The sequence below is a fragment of the Salvia splendens genome, chromosome 11 (assembly GCF_004379255.2).
Source record: "Salvia splendens isolate huo1 chromosome 11, SspV2, whole genome shotgun sequence".
NCBI classification, from domain to species: Eukaryota; Viridiplantae; Streptophyta; class Magnoliopsida; order Lamiales; family Lamiaceae; genus Salvia; species Salvia splendens.
In genome coordinates this window covers 9,738,156-9,750,728 of record NC_056042.1, presented here as the reverse complement: position 1 = coordinate 9,750,728, position 12,573 = coordinate 9,738,156, and the positions used below count along the sequence as shown (strand labels likewise).

Here is a 12,573-nt window from a genome sequence, read left to right as displayed (position 1 = left end):
AAACCCTAAACCCAAATAAAAAACCCCAAGTAGAAAGAAATTTGAAGGGTGAGGTGTGAGATGGAAAGAGAGTTGGGCAGTCTCCCTTCTAAGTTCTAAGAGCCCAAACCTCCAACTCCATCCCTTCTCTGATAGCATTCCACGGCTTCCCGATGGTGTAGCTGCAGCTCTTAGGGCCGGCTATGGTCCGCTTCAAGCTCACCCCGTACCTCCGCCCCCGAGGATCCACCACCTCCACCGCAACCTTCCCTTTCTTCCGTCAGAGCCCCCTAGTCCGACTTCTAGAAGAAGAAGAAGAAGAAGAAGAAGAAGAAGAAGAAGAAGAAGAAGAAGAAGAAGAAGAAGAAGAAGAAGAAGTGCTTGGCCGATGTCGATTGGGATGTTGAGGCCGAGCTTCTCGTTTCCCTCTTTCTGGAGGAAGTTGGCGATTCGTTCAGGGTCGGAGTCCCACGAACCGCACCCGGCTTTGCACAAGCGTATCAGCCATGACTCGGCTAATTGCTCCAGTTTTTTATCTTCTTCGTCAGCCATCTTCACACTAATTTCCAAAACATGGTCGATCAAAACATAATTTGGCATCGAATTATTAACAACTCAATAATCTAGCACTATTTGTAGTTAATGTATGTTTAAGATCGGTTTCGGAGAATTATTACCATTAGAGCATCTCCAATGGCGGCGAGCGGGCCGGCTAGCCGATTTCCGGTGCTCGCCGAACCATTGGAACCGGCGAGCGCCATTTCGGCGAAAAAATCGGCTAGCGCTCGCCGATGCGCTCGCCGGTCTGCTCGCCGCCATTGCAGGCTCGGGACCGGCGAGCGTTCGGCGAGCGAATTTAATTTTTTTTTTTAATTTTCGAAACACTATATATACGCGATTTGCACGTCATTTTCATTCGCACCACTTGTTTTAACGAGTACTCTCTCTATCTTAATTTCTGTACAAGATCAACAATGGGAAATGAGCAACGTTGGTGGTAGTAGTGGTGGTAGTGGTGGGGATGCTGAGGAGTACGAACGTCGAATGAACGAAGCGTTAGAGGCTTATACGAACCGTGAGATTGATCGGCTGATGCAGAGGGCCTTGCAGCCGGCGGTACTCGACCTCGACTACGACCAGTTGTCCACCGCCGAACAGTGATTGAACGTGATCACGTAGCTGCACATCAGCGCCTATACGCAGACTACTTTGCACAGGAGCCGAGGTTCAACGACACCCATTTCAGGCGCCGTTTTAGGATGAGCAGAGTCCTGTTTATGCGTATTGTTAACGCCTTGGAGCAGCGATATCTGTATTTCCGCTTCAGGCACGATGCGGCTGGCATACCCCGCCACACACCTATTCAAAAGTGCACTGCGGCAATCAGGCAGTTGGCCTACAAAGGCGCGGGAGACATGTGGGACGAGTACCTCCACATCGGTGAGCCGACTGCCATATAATGTATGAAGTATTTCTGTCAGGGCGTGATTGAAATTTTCCGTGATCAGTACCTTCGAAGCCCTACTCGCAAAGACTGCCAGTATCTGATGCAGATGCACGGGGAGAAGTATGGGTCCCCGGGTATGTTAGGTAGCATAGATTGTATGCATTGGGAGTGGAAGAACTGTCCCGCTGCCTGGAAGGGGTTCTACACGACCGGCTACAAGGGAAAGAATCTCACGATGATCCTGGAGGCCGTTGCTGACTACCGGCTAAGGATTTGGCATGCGTATTTTGGGATAGCCGGGTCGAACAACGACCTCAACGTCCTCAACTTGTCGCCCCTTTTCAACGAGCAGTGCCAGGGCGTCGGTCCGGCCATCAATTTTGTCGCCAACGGGACCCAGCATGAGATGGGCTACTACTTGGCGGATGAGATATACCCTAGGCGGACCGTCTTTGTGAAGACGATCAGATGCGCATCGGATGAGAGGAAGGCCTACTTTGCGGAACGCCAGGAGTCGGCGCGCAAGGACGTGGAGCGCGCATTTGATGTGCTCCAGTCTCGATGGACGGCAATTAGGGGTCCATCGCGTTTGTGGCATATTGACTGCATTGCTGATATAATGTACGCCTGTATTATCATGCACAACATGATTGTCGAAGATGAAGGTATACGACTGACTAGTTGGGCCAACGACGATAATGAAGCTGGTCCAAGCCACGACCCGCACGATGAAGTCGGCCTCCTCCAAGCACATGCCGACATGAGCCAAACAGATGCTCATATTCGACTCCAAAAGGATTTAATTGAAGAGTTGTGGGCGCGGAGGATTGCACGGCGTTAGTTTTTTTTTAATTATGTAATTTTTTTAAATGTACTTTTTTTAAAATTTAAATAAAATAATTAGATTTTTCCATATCTGTGTCGTAAATTTAATTCCGTATTTTGTGTGATTGTCAATTATTTATTTTATATAATTAGGGATGATGTAGCTAGGCTATTGCTCGGCTATTTGCTTGTCCTGATGATGTGGCAGGAGGATTTTTAGTGCCGATGATGTGGCAGGAGGAGTTTGTGGCTAGGTTATTGTTGGGCGAACGCCATTGCGGATGCCCTTACAGTCATTAACATGTTTTTATTGGGACTAATTAGTTGGCTCTTAGGCCAATAGCAATAGCGTCGGAAAATTCCGACCACCGCATACCCCTGAATTTCCAGTCTTATTATGGGGGGTTCGGCGGCTGAGCAATTTCAGCCCCATCAGCAGCGAGGGGCTGGGCGTTCTGGCGGGTTTTTGAGCCCTATTATGGCCCCGGCCCACGGAATCAGCTGGAAATATGCAATCCTTTTTTTTTTGTTTTTCATTTATTTTAAAAAAAAATTTCCTCTATAAATACCCTCACTTCATATAATATTTCATCATCCTTTGCTCCAATCTTTTCTATTCTACATTGTCTCTCTACCCTCTCAAAAGATGAACCCCTGCCTTCTACACTTTTTGCCAGGCTGCGGGATGGGATCCTAACAATGCCAAAATCGTGGACTTTCGACGTGAAGGAGCTCATCTCTGCATCGATGGCAAAGACGTTGACGACCGCAATGAAGCTGTGGAGGAAGGCCGAAGAAAGAGTGTAAAATGCTCTACGACCTATCCAACTGCTTTGCAGTAAGAAGTATACTTCGTATCGTACCTTTAGTTTACTAGATGAACATGGATTATTACAACAATGCTTTTCATTTTTAATTTTTTTTCAAAGATTGCAAAATATAAGGATAAGACGGTAAAGTTAAACTAAACACTACTTTCCATATCTGTCAAACTTACCACTAGTATACATAACATGACATTATCAACCAAAATCCTCATGCGAATAGGCTCCAACCTACACCAGATTCATCACACCAAATATATCCTGCTCTGTTATGACTTTTTTAACATCACCACCAACTACAACCCCTCTCCGCTACTCTTTTTTCTTTTTAACTTGGATTATATATTCATCACATAAATCATAACAGAGCAAAGCAATCCAAGGTGAAATGGGCAACATAGTTTTTATCTGCGACAGAAGGAGAAATCAGGGTGATTGACTTGGAGCAAGTTTAGCCAGTTATCCGCAGCTTGCAACAGAGAATTTTCCAGCTGCCACTGATGTCCTGTGTACGGAGTCCACAGCGATGCTTTGTATTTGTACGAAGCCAGCCCGAATACTGGAAGTGAAACTTGAGGAGCGCCATCACCATCACTGGGGTATGTCACAACAGGGGGATGCACGACTTCAGTTCCTGTGACAAGCAAAGAAGTGAGTCGGACTTAAAAACTGAAATCATAAGAGAGAGCTGTGACTAGTTCAACTACCTGTCATGGGTGTATGAAGAGAATGGAAGGTCAAGAAGCAAGCGTCTAGATCTCTGAGAGTTGGACCCGTAGGTATTCTGTAAATCGGGTACCTACAGTAACAATACTCTCCATCAGATAAGTACAAAAATGGGCAGAATCAAGAAATAATGATGCATTTTCTAGTAAAGATACCAGGCGACAGAAATCCAGCTTGATGGAAGTAGATCACAACTCCTCAGTGTTTTTAGCTCCGGGCAATGGAGAGCAAGATCAGATATCTGTAAAGATGAATTGTTGAATCCTCTCTCAGCAAAGATGTATTGTGCATCAATACAGAACTCAAGCAGATATGGTAAAAAATATATAGAATGAAATAGACAATGCACCTTGGTTGCCAAAGGCTCCCTAGAATAAGGAGGAGCATGTTCGAGATACTCAAATAACAAGCATCCCTGAGAAATTTCAGGTTCCCCTTCATCGCTAGAGAAACCTTCTTGAAATGCCCTTTGTTGCTCTCTCACTGCCATTTGATCTACTGTGAGGGGACTATTACTGCTTTTGTAGTAACTTGGTTGCTCTCTAGAATAGCTCAAGCCACACCTCTCCTGTTCACTATCACTGCTTCCATCACTACTTGAATCCCTAAAATATTCACCATCACTTTCTTCACCACGTCTCCTAAAATGAGATGAATAAAATCAGACATGGCAGAAGATTGCTATAGACAGAATATAACAGTGAGTAATAAATAAATAAATAAATAAATAAATCTACCAACTACAATATGTGACAGTTACTTTTCCATTCCAACGAGCAACAAGTGAATGTTTAAAATTAAAAATCGTACATGCAGTAAAAAAGTAAAATAACAAGGAAACTCTCTACACCGAAAAGACAGACAGGAAGAGGATGACATTACAAATCAACTTAGGTACAAGATTTCATTTGCTAGACTAACATTCATAAGTAGATAATATCCAGTAACCATTTTTCAGAGATCTTAGCATATAAAAAAATGCATGGTAGTATTTAAGTTCCAAGTGAACACCTTACAGATATATTTTCGTGTGTGCATTCACCCTTTCCATCATTTACACAGCTATCCTTTTAGTGCATGTTTGGTAGGCATGTTAAATTAGCACAAGATAATTAATTAAGATGGGCTTTAAGATAAGGATATGCTATCTCACTCTTTTGGGATGCTAAATAATCCACCCTTTTGAACTAATTCTCTCCGGGCCTCAGCGGGCCAAGATGGGCTTTGATGGCCTAACATGTACATTATTTTATCTACCAAACAGCCAAATAATAACTCACATATCTTGGTCTTATCTAGGCTACCAAACAAGCACTTAGAGTAGGCATAAAGTGCATCCATTTCGAAAGAAACAGGTTTGACAGAGAGGTCTGCTCATCTCAAGTATTGGAGCATTTAGATGTTGATATCCACTTCAAGAAAATATCTACATTAAGGACTTACCAAAACCAAGTCGCTAATAGAGAATGAGCACGCATCAGAACATATTGTTGCAAATATTAGCCATGAGTCTGATGTAATATGATCTAAACTAATTCAAATATATTAGTAACAACATAGTGAGGTGAGACCAAATTGCAAATTCAAATCATGAAGAAAGTGCAGAACACTCACTGGAAAAGTCCCGATTGAAATTTGTCCTTGATGAAACCAATTAAGATACATCCATACATGGAAGTAAAAACCACAAATTCCAAGTTACCTTAAACAAAATACATCATAAGCCAAGACAGATACCATAATTTTGCTGTTCGACATCATTAGCCGAAAGAAAGATACCTTATTTTGGTTGTACTCTTTGAAAGGTCAGCGTACAACTGAATGCCCGACAGGTACGGAACATAATACTGAACAACACCATCACGATCGTTAAGTACCAAAGGCACCCCGGCACCATATGCACTCCATTCTTTAAATGACTCCCACAAATCACTCAGTACAAAGAAGGGCATAGATTCTACTCCATTACATGTTCTCCAACTCCTCGCTTTCATCTGTGACATTTGACAATATATTCGAACAAGGATGAAAAAGAAAAGAGAACTTCATGTAAAAGCTTTCATCTTTTATAGGGTTTACACCAGGGTGAAAGCACAAAGACAAACACAAGCACCGCAACTGCTATGTGTGCAATCACCAACAACTATCGTTCTAATAACAATATATATCTCACTAATAGACTGTAGAGTGTAGTCTGTATCCTAAGTTTCTATACCAAATGCAGGTTCTGAAAGAGAAGAAAATGTATTTACAGTAATTTCTCATATCAAGCATAGGTTGAGCATAAAAACATTAAAAGTTCAGATTTTAGACCTATACATTTTCTCTAGCTCAACAAGTCCAGAGAGTGCAATATCCAATTTACAACTTACACACTGCCAATCAGAACCCTCATAAAACTCAAAACATTAAATTTTTCAATGAGTCAGGCAGCTAATTGTTGCATGCAGGAGTATAAACCGTAATTAGCTTACATGCATGCAACATTAGCGAACATGCATGCGGTGACGTGGCATTAGTTAAGAGGTATCAACCAATAAGAAGAGGGCAGTGACGTGTTGCTAGCCAATGAGAAGGAAGTGAGCTAAGATACAGAGAGTATAAATAGCAGTAGTTGTTCTTTCTTTTGAGTCGTCGTGAATACTGTGAGTTGTATGTTTGTTAAGCTCCGATCGTGGATCGCGAGCTCCTCTTTGCTTCTTATTCGATTGTAGAACATTATCATTGTTAATGCAATCCATTTTATTGATCATTCAAGTGTTGAGATCGGCGTTTTATCGCTGAGTTCGGCAACGCCGAACTAAGAGAGGAAGACCGAGAAGAGGTCACTGAGCTCGGCAGTGACGAGCTAAGATAGGCCGACCACGAAGAAGTCACGGAGTTCGGCAGCCGACCGCGAAGAAGTCATTGAGTTCGGCAGTGACGAGCTACGATAGGACGATCGCGGCGTAAGATCGTAACAATTGGTATTCAGAGCAATCGATCTCCGGACGTCGGAACGGTTACTCGAGGTGCGGAAATGGAGAAGAAAATGTTGGAGGCGATGGAGCAGAAATTGCAAGAGATGCGAGAAGAGCATAAGGCCGAGATGATGGAGATGTCGCAAACAATTGCTGCGCTTAATTTGCAGAATCAGAAAAATAATGAAATGGAGACTGGTTGGAATCGGTATGAAAATGGAGGAAGATCGACGCGATATGAATTTCCTAAATTCGATGGAGACGGTTTTGAAGGGTGGATGATGAGAGCTGAGTACTTTTTCCAAGTGGCTAAGGTACCTGAAGAGGATAAGGTTAGAGTGGCTGCAATTCATCTAGAAGGGAAGGCTTTGCTGTGGCATCGAGGTTTTGAAAGCTTACATGGAGATATGGCGTACGCGGATTGGTCGAGCTATAGTTCATCCTTGGCAGCTCGCTTTGGTGCTCACGCATATGAGGATCCATTAGCTGACCTCAGGAACCTCAAACAAACAGGTACGCTACAAAATTACATGGATACCTTTGATGAATTATATCCTAGAGCTGGAATTAGAGAGGATCAAGCTTTGAGCTTCTTCTTATCTGGATTAATTGATGAACTACAAATGCCTGTGCGTATGTTTAGACCTAAGGCATTATCTGAGGCTTACTCTTTAGCTAAACTACAAGAGTTGACTGTGAGAGCTCTAGGTGTTAAAACAAAGGTTAGTCAGAGCCATGTTCAAGCGAGCAGTAGCTACTATTCTAATAGCAAACCTTTGGCTGTGACTGCTACTAATAAGGTTGGAGTCTTGAATAACTGGAATGGAAGTAACAAGGAGGTTGGTAGACCGAATGGTGTTAGAGCTAGTACCAATTTGACTCCAAAAGAAATGGATGAAAAGAGGGCAAGAAAAGAGTGTTTCTGGTGCACGGAGAAATTCACTCCAAACCACCAGTGTAGTAAGAGAAGATCATATGTTGTGCAGCTACTTGAGGTAGGAGAAGTGGGAAGTAATGAGGTGCAGGAAGTGAGTGAGGATGAAGAAGAAGATGAGAAATCTGATCTGCAGCTCTCCTTACATGCTGTGTGGGGAAAGGATGGACCTCAAGTAATGAGGATTAGAGGGAAATGTCAGGGTAAGATCTTGAGAATATTGATAGATACTGGTAGCACTCACAATTTTTTAAGCTCGAAAGTGGCTAGAAAAATCAATTGTGAACTACTTCCTGTTAATTCAAAAGCTGTGGAAGTAGCTAATGGGCAGATTCTGCAATGTACCCAAAAATGCAATAGGTTGGAATGGGAGATGCAAGGATCCCGATTTCAGAGTGAAGTCTATCTTATTACTCTGGAGACTTATGATCTGATATTGGGTGGAGAATGGTTATCCACTTTGGGCGAGATTAAGTGGAATTTTAACAATCTCAGTATGGTCTTCAAGTTGAATGGAGAGGAAGTGAAACTACAAGGTGAGAGATGGTCACCTAAGGTTGAGCAATTGAATTTTCTACACATAATGAATCCAGATGAAGCTGATGTTAATGAGAGAAAGCTCAGTCAGTGGATACCTGCTGTTGAGTTGGAGGCAGATTTATGTTATGAGCTTAGTGTTGAGGAAATGTGGCCAAAGCTTAATATGATTCTTAAAGAGTTTGCTGGAATATTTGAGGAGCCGAAAACACTACCTCCACAGAGAGAACTGGATCACAAAATTATTTTAAAAGAGGGAGCAGATGCCATCAACATGAGACCTTATAAATATGCTGCACATCAGAAAAATGTTATTGAAGCTATGATTGAAGATATGCTTAAGGCTGGAGTTATTCGACATAGTGAGAGCCCTTTTGCAAGTTCCATTGTGTTGGTTAAAAAGAAGGACTCTACTTGGAGAATGTGTGTGGATTATAGAGCATTGAATGCTATCACTGTCAAAGACAAGTACCCTATACCTGTTATTGAGGAGTTGCTAGATGAATTGGGTAAGGCTGCTTGGTTCTCAAAGATTGATTTAAGGTCAGGTTACTGGCAAGTAAGGATGAGACCGGAGGATGTCCATAAGACTGCTTTTAAAACTCACTCCGGGCACTATGAGTTTTTAGTCATGCCATTTGGTTTGACAAATGCTCCAGCAACATTTCAGAATCTAATGAACACAATTTTCAGAAGTTATTTGAGGAAATTTATACTGGTATTCTTTGATGATATTCTAGTCTACAGCAGCAACCAAGAGGCCCATGAGCAACACTTGAGAGTGGTTCTGGAATTGATGAAAGAACATAGCTTATTAGCTAAAAGGAGCAAGTGTACTTTTGGGTGTAAGAAAGTGGAGTATCTCGGTCATGTTATATCTCATGAAGGGGTCTCAACTGATGAAGGAAAAATAGAAGCAGTGAAACATTGGCCTCAGCCTAAGACTGTCAAACAAGTGAGAAGCTTCCTTGGCTTAACTGGCTATTACAGGAGATTTGTGCATCATTATGGAGTGATAGCTAGACCACTGATAGAGGTGATTAAGGGCAATACATTCAAGTGGACAAATGAAGCACAAGAAGCCTTTGAAAAGCTGAAAATGGCTATGATAACAGCTCCTGTGTTGGCCTTGCCAGATTTTTCTAAAGAGTTCGTTATAGAGACTGATGCTTCGGGATTTGGAATTGGAGCTGTGCTAATGCAAGATAAGCACCCCATAGCCTTCATTAGTAAGTCTCTATCTCCTAAATATCAGACTTTATCAGTATATGAGAAGGAATTGTTGGCTATTTTAATGGCTGTGAAGAAGTGGTATCATTATTTGCAAGGCAAGAGGTTCATCATTCTGACTGATCATCAGAGCTTGAAATATTTGATGGATCAGAAGCTGACTACACCTACTCAACAAGCTTGGATGACCAAGCTAATGCAATTTGATTATGAAATTAGATACAAGAAAGGCATTGAGAATTCAGTGGCTGATGCTTTGTCTAGAGTTCCAGAAGTGATGACTTATGCTCTAACTTCCTTTGTGATTCCTCTTGAGTTAATTGCAAAAGTTAAGGAATCATGGAAAAAAGACACTCTGATCCAGAAAATTTTGGAAGAAAAAAAGCAGAATACAGTGTCTCATCCAAAATTTAGTTGGGAGAGGGAAGAACTGAGAAGAAAAGGCAAGCTGGTGGTGGGAAATGATGTGTTACTTAAGGCTCAGATCTTATCTACTTTCCATGGATCTGCCTTGGCTGGTCATTCAGGAGTATTGGGAACTTACAAGAGGATAGCTGCCCTGTTATATTGGCCGAAACTGAGAAAAGATGTCAGAGAGTTTGTGCGACTATGTGTTACTTGCCAAAAATACAAGCCTGGTAATACTTCTCCGTCTGGATTATTACAGCCTCTCCCAATACCTACTGCAATTTATACAGATATCTCAATGGATTTTGTTGAAGCCTTGCCGAGCTCTCAAGGTTATGACACTATATTTGTGGTGGTGGATAGACTAAGTAAATATGCACATTTTATGGCTCTTTCACACCCCTTTACAGCAAAGAAAGTAGCTGAGGTGTTTATGGATTCTGTGTTTAAATTGCATGGAATGCCAGTTAAGATTGTGAGTGATAGAGGAGCTATCTTTGTGGGAAGTTTCTGGAAAGAATTCATGAGCTTGTTAGGGGTTGAGTTGTTGTATTCCACGGCTTATCACCCAGAAACGGATGGGCAAACTGAAATAGTCAACCGAAGTTTACAATGCTATTTACGTTGTGCTATGGGAGAGAAACCGCATACTTGGTTCCATTGGTTGAGTTTGGCTGAGTACTGGTACAATACTACCTATCACTCGAGTATTAGAATGACTCCTTTTGAAGCTCTATATGGCTTTGCACCTCCTTTACATGTTCCTTATTTACCGGGTGATTCCAATATTGAAGCAGTCGATCTTGCTCTCAGAGACAGAGAAGAGATGCTTCCTATACTTAAACGAAATGTCCAGAAGGCGGCTGACAGAATGAAGAAACAAGCGGACAAACACAGAAGTGATAAGGAGTTTGAGATAGGGGAGTGGGTTTGGTTGAAATTGAGAGAGTATAGGCAGAGATCCATCCGAGGAAAACACCACAAATTTGAGCCCAAATACTTTGGTCCATATCAGATATTGGATAGGATTGGTGCAGTAGCTTATAAACTCAATCTACCAGCCTCGGCTACAATTCATAATGTGTTTCATGTATCATTGTTGAAACCAGCTTCACCTCCAACAGGCCCCGTAACTGATCTACCAGAGATATCTCACTTAAATGACGCTATTCCTCAGGCGATACTCGACAGAAAAATGGTTAAGAGACATAATCAAGCGGCTACTAAATGGCTCATCCATTGGGAGGGAAAATCGCCGGCAGATGCTTCATGGGAGTTTGCGGAGGTGATTCAAGCCAGATTTCCATGGTTCCTTGTGGAAAAGGAACCTTAAGAGGGGAGCATTGTTGCATGCAGGAGTATAAACCGTAATTAGCTTACATGCATGCAACATTAGCGAACATGCATGCGGTGACGTGGCATTAGTTAAGAGGTATCAACCAATAAGAAGAGGGCAGTGACGTGTTGCTAGCCAATGAGAAGGAAGTGAGCTAAGATACAGAGAGTATAAATAGCAGTAGTTGTTCTTTCTTTTGAGTCGTCGTGAATACTGTGAGTTGTATGTTTGTTAAGCTCCGATCGTGGATCGCGAGCTCCTCTTTGCTTCTTATTCGATTGTAGAACATTATCATTGTTAATGCAATCCATTTTATTGATCATTCAAGTGTTGAGATCGGCGTTTTATCGCTGAGTTCGGCAACGCCGAACTAAGAGAGGAAGACCGAGAAGAGGTCACTGAGCTCGGCAGTGACGAGCTAAGATAGGCCGACCACGAAGAAGTCACGGAGTTCGGCAGCCGACCGCGAAGAAGTCATTGAGTTCGGCAGTGACGAGCTACGATAGGACGATCGCGGCGTAAGATCGTAACACTAATTCAAAGTAAAATCGAATTCCCAACCATAAACCATCTCCATCCATGAAGTAATTTAGAGTTTTTCAAAATTGAATCAAATCGATAATCCAGAAGGGGCAAACCTTGGACACATATTGCGCTGGTAGCGATGGCGTGACTGATTCCAAAAACCTCTCGAGATTACACAAGGGAGAGGGCTCCGACGCCGGAATTTCTGCGTTGGACTTTTCCGGCAGCGGTTCACTCTGAGCCCTAGCACCGCTGGAAAACCGATCTTCTCCGTTTCTACTACTCCTATTGAAGTGCAAGCCTTGCCCCAACATATCGCCGAACCGAAACTAAAATGAGACCAAAAACCCTGATTTACCGAAACGCAATTATCTGCGTCTGTAAAATAGAGCCGAAGCTCAAAACAAGGAAAAACCTTTTCTCCGCGATATATATCCGTCAAAGATTGTATGGGAATTTTCGAGTTTTATCTTAATATATGGCGGATGAGTCAATACCGCGGCTTGATCAAATTCTGCGATTAACGTCGACGAATTGTTGGAATGTCAAGTGAGATCAAAATCGCTATGCAGAATGTATGTGTAGAGAATGGCAAGAAAGGCAGCCGTCTGTCCGTCCGTTCCAGCGGCGCGGCTTGCAGTTGCGCTCTTGCCGCTGGCACGAGCTGAGCACGTCCGTGCCAGCGAGCAGCCTACGTGTCAGTCGTTCATTTATTTGAAAAAAAAAATCGGATTTTAATTAAAAAATTTGATTAAAAATATAAAAAATATATTTTCCCACTTCCCAAAAAATTATATCCGTTTTCTACCCACTTTTAATTTATTTTTCAATTTTTTCCCCAA

At 42.4% G+C, this 12,573-nt stretch overlaps 1 protein-coding gene across 3 annotated transcripts; it reads right to left on the bottom strand.

Moving 5' to 3' along the window:
• Nucleotides 1-3,210: 3,210 nt before the first annotated feature.
• On the bottom strand, nt 3,211-12,354 carry LOC121755629. 3 transcript variants are annotated; one of them, XM_042150950.1, is made up of 7 exons: nt 12,147-12,344; nt 11,845-12,060; nt 5,581-5,795; nt 4,151-4,442; nt 3,957-4,042; nt 3,783-3,874; nt 3,211-3,709 (listed from the first exon to the last, which is right to left on the bottom strand). In XM_042150950.1, exons 2-7 carry the CDS (start codon nt 12,043-12,045, stop codon nt 3,480-3,482), a joined length of 1,116 nt encoding a protein of 371 aa, XP_042006884.1. In that variant the 5' UTR covers nt 12,046-12,060; nt 12,147-12,344; the 3' UTR covers nt 3,211-3,479. The 3 variants fall into 3 exon arrangements, with proteins under 3 accessions (XP_042006884.1, XP_042006885.1, XP_042006883.1); XM_042150951.1 differs by lacking the exon at nt 11,845-12,060 and having other exon boundaries at nt 12,229-12,354; XM_042150949.1 differs by having other exon boundaries at nt 11,845-12,344.
• Between the last annotated feature and the right edge of the window lie 219 nt (nt 12,355-12,573).